The 9,123-nt window shown below is 42.9% G+C and overlaps 1 protein-coding gene across 1 annotated transcript in view; it reads right to left on the reverse strand.

Moving 5' to 3' along the window:
- The window catches only part of LOC103396963 (MAP kinase-activated protein kinase 5-like), a 14,750-nt gene extending 10,670 nt beyond the window's left edge, over positions 1–4,080 (reverse strand). Inside the window, 1 exon segment of the mRNA XM_008335207.3 lies at positions 3,049–4,080. Coding sequence (XP_008333429.2) covers positions 3,049–3,084 — 36 coding nt within the window. The 5' untranslated portion in view covers positions 3,085–4,080.
- Between the last annotated feature and the right edge of the window lie 5,043 nt (positions 4,081–9,123).

Raw genomic sequence — 9,123 nt, forward strand, 5'->3', positions numbered from 1 at the left:
TTTTGCTTTATTGTTGGACCTGTTTTGTTTGACGTTTTGCTATTAAAACGAATCGACCATCTACCGGTTGCTTCCACTCCTTGCCTGAAGACACCTCGCACAGCAAGAATCTTTCAACAGTAAAGACCACTCGCAGTCTCCCACTAACGTCAGCTTTATAGGAACCTGTGTGCTAATTTTTTACCCTAGTAAAAATTATAAGTAATTTAATAACTCAAATAACAACTTATTCAGTCAACTCAATTTAATTTGTACAGACCATATCCAAAAAATCAAAATATCATGGAAAAGTTTATTTATTTCCATAATTACATTCAAAAAGCTAAACTTTGATAGATTATAGATTCAGGGCCCACAATTTAAATGATTTCAAGATTATTTTTACATAATTTGGGCTTCCAGCTCATGAAACCCACAAAAACAGGAATTCAAAAAATTTGAATACTGTGGAGAAGTCACCATTTACTTCTCAGTTTTTGCAGAAAAAAGAAATTAGGATTACATCACATCAATCATTTGGTATTTTCAAAACAATATGTCAATCTTCAGTACTTGGTTGGGAATCCCTTTGCCTTAATCACTGCCTCAATGCTCCGTGGCATTGATGCAATCAGCCTGTGGCATTGCCTGGGAGTTATGGAAGCCCAGATTTCCTTGATGCTTGCAGTCAGCTCTTCTTTGTTTTTGCATCTGGTGCCCCTCATTTTCCTCTTAATAATACCCCATAGATTTTCAATGGGGTTTAGGTCCGGCGAGTTGGCTGGCCATTCAAGCACTGTGATGGCATGGGCATCAAACCAGGTTTTGGTGCTTCTGGCAGTATGGGCAGGGGCCAGGTCTTGCTGGAAGATGAAATCTGCATCTCCATACAGATCCTCAGCAGAAGGAATCATGAAGTCCTCCAAAACATTCTGGTAGACTGTTGTGGTGACCTTGCATTTAAAAATGCAGAGTTTACCAACACCTGCACTAGACATTGCAGGAGGACCGTGGACCACTAGCCAACAGTCCAGTCCTTCTTCTCCTTGGCCCAGTTGAGACACTTTCTACGTTGGCTCAGAAGTGGCTTGACCCGAGGAACCCCACAGTTGTAGCCCATCTCCCGGATGTGTCTCAATGTGGTGGTTTTTGAAGCTGTGACTCCTGCCTCATTCCACTCTTTCTGGATGTCTCCCAGATTCTTGAACCTTCTGTGTTTGATAATCCGCTGAAGCCCATGGTCTTTTTTTTTTTTTTTTTTTTGCTGGTGCATCTTCTCCTGCCACATTTTGCCCTTCCAGTAGACTTTCCATTGATATGCTTGGACACAGCACACTGTGAACAGCCAGCCTCTTTAGCTATGAGCTTTTGTGGCTTACCCATCCTATGGAGGGTATCAATGATGGTACTCTGGACAGTTATCAAGTCTGCAGTCTTCCCCATATTGAACCAAATTGAGACAATTGAACCAAACTGAAGCAATTTAATGACACCTGGGGAAACCTGTGCAGGTCCCTTGAGTTTAGTAGATGCTTAGTGTGTGACACTCAGTTTAAAACATTCATGCCCCACAAAATTTGGGCTGATTTCTCCATAGTATTCTATTTTTTTGAATTCCTGTTTTTGTGGGTTTCATGAGCTGGAAGCCCAAATTATGTAAAAATAAACAAATAAATACTTGAAATCATTTAAATTGTGGGCCCTGAATCTATAATCTATGAAAGTTTACCTTTTTGAATGGAATTATAGAAATAAATAAACTTTTCGATGATATTCAATTTTTCTGGATATGGTCTGTATATGTAATAATTTTATTTGATTGAGGCTGATAATTGATGGACATAAAACAACAGAACAGTATTCATCCAGCACAGGACAAATTGTTGACCATTGTTTATTTTCTGAAGACAAAACAGAATAACATGGTTTACAATTAAAGCAAGCTTTCCATTTGTGTGTTTTTCTTGACTGAACGAACAGAGAGAGTCAGTACTGTACGAGCTGACACGGGTGTGTACTGCAGTATCATCTGAGGATCTGACTTCCCCCAGTACTGTTTACATTACTTGGTCTAGCAAACTAGTTAGGTTAATTATATCTGTTGTGTTAATTGAACTTAATGAGCTGTGATCATGCATATTGACTCTATACTCAGTTAATAAAGCATGAGCAATGTACTTTATTTCAGAGCTTAACTCTAAAGTAGTGCAGTTATGCAAAACAGTCAAAGCTGTTTAAAAAGTCCACTCAGAATTGCCCCTGTTCTGGGAACGTTTCGCAAGTCCTATGTAAAAATTATTTTCTGGTTAAAACTGCTAAAACCTCAAGCTGCTGGCAAAACAAGAGTATACACACCACTGATTTTCTTCCTGGCTCAGGGCATGTGTTCAAGAATCTCATAGGTACTTCACTCCCAACTGTGAAAGTTTGGTCCAAGGGGCCACTGGAGATCACATTTTACTGTTCACATAACAGATGCTTTCCCTGACACACAACAAACCAGGGACAACAAATTCCAGTGCCAGGACAAATAGAAATATTAACCATGAACCTGCTGCCACCGGATACAACCAGATCAAGGAGCCACAGTAAAGTTAATCAAGGACTAAACTTTAACCACCACAAAATTAATGATTTACATCTCCTCTGTTTGTGTGCTAAGCAAATTTAAAGAAAATTGAATCACAATGACAAAAAAAGTTCATCCAGAATATCATAGAAATTAAACAAGTGACATTACACCGACAAATACAGTATCTCCTATTGTAATTCCAAAACAGAGATAATAGCATTTACATCAAGGATCGTTTGTTCTTTTACACTTTGTCTTCACATCACAATAGCAGGTCATATGGTTATATATTACCTACACATGCAGCAGACACACGAAAGACACTAAAAAGGAAACGAGGACAACAAAGACAATCAAAGTTGAACATTTAAGTAACAATGGCACATGATTGTAAAATGAAAGTTGTACGCGTGTCCTAATAAGTGAGTACACGATCAAGCAAAAATGATGTACAAAAACATTAGGAATTACGTATAACTATGTTATGCTCAGATTACCTTTATGAACTTGTCTGCGTTGTTGTCCTCTGACATTGTCCTACCTCAGACAGATCGAGCCAGTCTCGCCAGTTGACAGAAAAAACAAAGCGCTGAAACAGATACAAAGTTGCCTTCCAACCCAAGGTTGGACTAAATGTTTTTATGTAACTACTGATAACGAGACGCTGCCATTAGGACAAAATGCGTCTGGCCACTGAATAGCCACAGATCTTAAGTCCACAAGCCGGGTTGAGGTATCGTTGGAGCCGACCAGCTCACCTCACCGCATCGGAGTACCACTCGCTCTTCCAGTCGTCTTGAACGGACGGTGGTGATCACATTCGTCATGGACTAGCCCACCAGTTTTGGACGGGCATTAAGGATTGGACAAGAAGTGTATTTTTAGCCGGCAAGACGAGAGTAGCGTTGTGTTAATGCTGCGAACACAAGGGACCGGCTAAAAGCTACTAGCAAACTGTATTGTTGCCACGATCTAGGTGGATTGGCAGCACCGCGAAGGCAATCTCAGTGAAAAAAAATCGCACAGGAGAAAGCCTGCGATTCTGGCCTGTACTATAAACATTTAACATTGACCACAGTGTTCCCCAAAACACAACAGCGGTATATTTTGTCGTCGAGCCAAAAGCTGTTATGCGTTACCGAGCTACTCGACTTAGCAGGTTAGCTCCATATATCTTTTAGTAGCTATAAGTTTCAACATTCCGGTAAGCATTCGTAATGTAAAATACCAGTATCCGAGTTCTAGCAATAGTGTAGCAACCTTCTATTGGCAATTGTACTGATCATAGTTTGTCGCTACACACACAAGCCGAGTCGGCAGTACGCAATAGCTGTCAGAGGATATAGCCTTACAAAATATAGCGATATATATTGCGATTAGTCCACGGATGCAAACAATGCATCCACTGCAACTGTTTTATAAAATGTGTTGTGGTAAGGTTTTACCACCCCGGATTCGTTGATCAAGAACTTTCACAAAGTATAAAGAAAAGACAAAAGTCGTTGCTCGAGTTCGCCTGTGCACAGGGAGGGTCCAGCGGAGAGTCAGGGGGTTGACTGCTGAATCCTGCTCTCTCCACAAACTCAGGCTCGTTTTATTGACACACATATCCAGGGGTGGTACATATCAAGCAATACAGACTTCATTTGTTCTACACACAGTCATACATTCTTTTTGGCAACTGTATCTACACCGTTAGTTTCTCATCCCGTTCTTATCGTGCCCAGGTGCTGTTGTTGGGGCCTTGTGTTCTAACTATGAATCCAGCCATTGTCAAATTGTTATTCTAAAAGTTTGTTTCCCACCACACCAAGTACTCCTCTTTTCACAACCAACCTTGGTTTTATCTCAACCTCGCAGCTCCTTCTCTACATCTGCATGTTTTCAGTTCTAGCTTTAAGCAGCATTTTATGTTCAAGCTGGTTATATGTTTAAGCACATCTCTTATGATTATTTATTCTATTATAAAACATGATTATATATGTTGCATACTTCTATAAACTATGAACACATGAATATATTTTATCCACAATTCCCCCTTTTGAACTCTCTTCAGAGTTCAACATTACCATAGAAGTATGCTTCTAGATTTTCGAGCTGATAGTGTTCGAGCTCCTCGGGTTCCGTGGCTATGTTATATATTACAACTCTGAGTGGGGAGATCGCAGTAGAACCATAGAATTGCATAAACGATGATTATTAGTGAAAATATGAATAAGGCCTCATACTTAAGCGGTAGCATGAATATGGTTTTGCGTTCTTATATTCTTTAAAAGCGCGTTGTCCCTGTGATAGCTAGTTTACACAAGGCCCATGCAAAAATGGCAAGAAAAATAAACCAGCCTGCAATACACAAATGTTAATTTGATAAGACTCATCTGCTTTTTCTCGAGATGTCTTCTTTCTTGAGGTGGTAGCTTGGCACACTACTTGTAGGAGAGGAGCGCTATTTCACCTCCTCCCGGATGGAGTTCTTCTCTTCGGACTCCAGGGGTGGACTACCCTGGAGTCTTGGATCACTACCAGGGGATTATTCTGCCCCTTTGTCGGTAGGATCTGTCTCCGAGTCAGCCGACTCGGTGTTCTGTTCTTGGAGGTTTCTCTGAATGTCGATCAGGGAGCGTTGTGGTTCCTCAGCTGCTGCACACTGGCTCCAATGAAACCAAGTGTCTCCTTTTCCTTTCAGGCGTACTGCGTGGGTTGTTCTTTCAGTTACCTGGAATGGACCTGTCCAGCGTGGTTCCGACCACTTTCTTTTGATGACTCGGAGCAGAACCCACTCTGCCTCTGGAGGTGTTGTGCCTTTTCCTGCGGTCTGCTGGTCCTTCACCTGTTTTGAAAATGTAGACACCAAACCCTGCAGTTCGTGGAAATAAGCTTTAGAAGTTAGATCTTGATCATCATTTTGGGTGAGAGGGAGTTTGGAGTGTGGGCCGGGAAACGCTCTCCCTGTTTGTAACTCATGTGGTGTGAACCCTGTGGAGTGGTTGACTGAACTTCTTATTGACATTAAGGCTAACGGTAGGGCGTCTAGCCAATTCATTTTGGTCTGTGCACAGATTTTAGCCAATTTGTTTTTTACCGTTTGATTCATTCTTTCAACTTTGCCCTGTGACTGAGGATGATAGACTGTACCAAAAGAGTGTTTTAGTCCCAACATCGCCTCCACCTGTTGGAGGTCATTGTTCTTAAAATGAGTCCCGTTGTCTGATCTTACTTTTTCTGGGAATCCATACCTTGGTATATAGTGGTTTACCAGGAATTTTATTACCGACTTACCATCCTCTTTCTTCGTAGGCCAGGCTTCTGGCCACCCTGTGTACGCATCTACACACATCAAAACGTACCTGTACCCTCGAACCGAATCTACCATGTCTGTGTAGTCAATGATGATCTCTTTTCCTGGTTTTGTTTCCAATGGATACCTTCCTGGTTCTGGTCTGATGGTAGGTCTGGTGTTAAATTTGGTACATTGTTCACATGTCTTAGTCAGGTACTGAGCCATGTCTTTGAGAAAAGGGTGCCACCAATGGTCAAGATTTCTTAGCATTTGTGCTACCCCTACATGTCCTACCCCATGTGCCTCTTCCATTGCTGTTTGTCTTAGTCCTGGGGGTAGGATAGGCCTACCATCAGGTCCTCTCCAAAGTCCGTCCGTCTCAGTGGCTCCCCTTGCTTTCCACAGAGTTTTCTCTTGTGGAGACGCTTTGTTTTGTAACTGGATCAGTCCGTCCATAGTCATTGTAGGTTGCATTTCGGTCTCTGAACACATGAGTATCATTCTGTCTAGGTACCCTGCCGTCTGTTTCGCTGCTTGGTCGGCTGCGTTGTTTCCCTTTGTCACTTTGTCTGTCCCTGTGTCATGTCCTTTACATTTTATGACTGCTACTCTCTTTGGTAGTAGTAATGCTTCTGCTAGTTCTTTCATCTCAGTCTCATGTCTAATGGGTTTGTTACCTGCCGTCAGAAATCCAACTCTCATCCATTGCCCTAATTCAACATGCACTGCTCCTACTGCATATGCTGAGTCTGTGTAAATGTTCACTTCCTGTCCTTTCCCTATCTTGAGGGCCTCAATTACTGCCACCACTTCTGCTCTTTGTGCTGATTGCTGTCCCCCTAGTCTCTCTGCTTTCTGTGTTACCAATAGTCCATCCTTTTCTTCCACTACTGCATACGCTGCCCTGAGACCATCTGTCTCATGTCTGAAACAGCATCCATCAGTAAATAAGTCTCTCGCTCCTGCAATCGGTGTGGCCTGTAAGTCTGTTCTCACCTTCTCTTCTTTCACCACTCTGTCTGCACACGTGTGTGGCTCCCCTGTCCCTATGTGATCCGCCATATTGATGCCTTCATGTGTAAATGAGATGTTTGGTGCTTCCAGAATCTTGCTCAGTCTTCTCTGTCTCAATGTTGTAAGTGTGAAAGTTTCTGAATTTACGTAAGCCACCACACTATGTGTTGTCAGAATGTTTAGTTGGTGTCCCATTACAATGTGTGCAGTTTTTTGTATTAGCTTTGCTATCCCTGCTGCATGTTGTGTGCACTGTGGGTGTCGTTTTTCCATACCATCTAGCATTACGCTTAGGTACATCAGTATTACTCTCTCTCCCCCTTTTCTCTGGAACAGAATGCCATTAACGCATGATACTGTTCCAGAGACATCCAGGTAGAAAGGCAAATGGTAGTTTGGTGTTGCTAATTCTGCAGCAGTAGCCAATGATTGTTTTAATGTGATAAAAGCAGTTTCTGCATCTTGTGTCCATTCAAGTTTGGCTGTGAGATTTCGCATGCCCTGTTGTCTGACCAGTTCGCGCAAAGGCTGGGTCAATCCTGTGTAGTTTGCTACATAATTACGGCTGTAGCCTGTTAGTCCAAGAAATGAGAGCATGTCTTTAACTTTAACAGGTTTGTTGTGATGTAAGATCGCAGATCTGTGTGTTGGAGACATACTGACCCCCTTTTGGGATATCAGACGTCCTAAGAATGAGACCTGCTTCCTGGCTACCTGTAGCTTGACCTTGCTGACCTTAAAGCCCTTGTTCGCCACATGTTGAAGCACTGAGTGAGTCGCCGCTAGACACGCGTCTGCAGTGGGTGCCGCAATCAGTAAATCGTCTACATACTGTACAAGAGTCGTGTTTTCAGGAAGTGTGCAGTCGCTTAACACCTGCTTCAGGACTTGGTTAAATAATCCTGGGGAGAGAGCAAAACCTTGTGGCAGTCTGGTGTATCTTAGTTGTTGTCCTCTAAACGTAAATGAAAATATGTCCCTACATTCTGGAGCCAGGGGCAGACAGAAGAATGCATTTGCTAAATCAATGCACGTGAACCAACTTTGGGAGGGGTCGAGGTTGGCCAGGGCAACATAAGGATTCGGGACTGGTACAGTTGGGGTGACCAGGATATTATTAATGGCCCTGAGATCATGTGCCATGCGGTATTTACCTGTCCCTTTCTTCTCTACAGGTAAGATGGGAGTGTTCCAGGCTGAATGTGAGGGTTCCAACACCCCCTTTTCCAATAAGCCTGTGATTGTGTCATGTATCCCCGCTTCTGCCTGAGGTTTGTGTGGATATTGTCGGATCCATATTGGAGTGTCTGTGTTGACTGAAAATTTTACAGGTGGGCAATCAGTGAGACCCACATCTGTCGGATCGTCTGCCCATAAATGGTCAGGTAAAGTGTTAAGCATAGCTTTAGCTCCCTCATGATCTGTTTTCTCTCTCCCATGATGTCGAGCGATTTGTTCATGTTCTAGGGTGGCTGTGTTAACAGCACACAACATGATTCTATAGGTGTTGGTGGTGGGTGAGAAATGAACTTGAGGTATTTGTGTTAATTGCCAATCAGTTTGTGCCAATGCTCTTTTCACCATGCCTCCTAATTCTTTAGCCTGATGTCGTGGATGTAAAGCTAAAGAAACATGTGGAGCTGCTTCATCGCCCATCATGTACCAATCCAATTGATCAGGAGTCAGGTCTACACCGGCTGCAACACCCTCCGGAGCCACATAAATGTTTTGTGTTTTAATTTCCCACGAGTTTCCTTCCAATTGGTCTTGGAATTTGTCAAGGTACCAATCTGTTTGTAATCTATCATAGAAGAGAGTTACATGAGGAGGATCGGGTGGAGAGACATATGGTTCGATTTGGGCGATCCAGGGCTTCCACTGCAGGTACGCAGAGAGAATACCAGGCGTCTCAACAGTCTCTGGTTGTAGCGTTCCCCAGTAGATGTCAGCATATGTCTCTTCAATCGGTTGCATCAGGTACTGCCCACTTGTGGCTACACCGTCACACTGGAGTTCGGTGCCGTCAGGCAGAGTCACTCTTAGTCCATCTGGGCTGCACAGAATGGATGCCCCTAGTTTTATCAGGAGATCCCTTCCCAGTAAATTCAAAGGCACAGTGGGCGAATGAACATATGAATGTGTCACTTTTTGTCCACCCAGCTGGGTGACAATAGGTACGGTGATTGGCAGAGTCTGCTTTTCCCCAGAGAAGCCCACTACTGTTATTGTTTCGTCTGATAATGTGTGCGGAGGAGTTTTAATCAATGTAGAACAGGTA

This window comes from Cynoglossus semilaevis, chromosome W (genome assembly GCF_000523025.1).
Source record: "Cynoglossus semilaevis isolate Cse_v1.0 chromosome W, Cse_v1.0, whole genome shotgun sequence".
Taxonomy (NCBI): Eukaryota; Metazoa; Chordata; class Actinopteri; order Pleuronectiformes; family Cynoglossidae; genus Cynoglossus; species Cynoglossus semilaevis.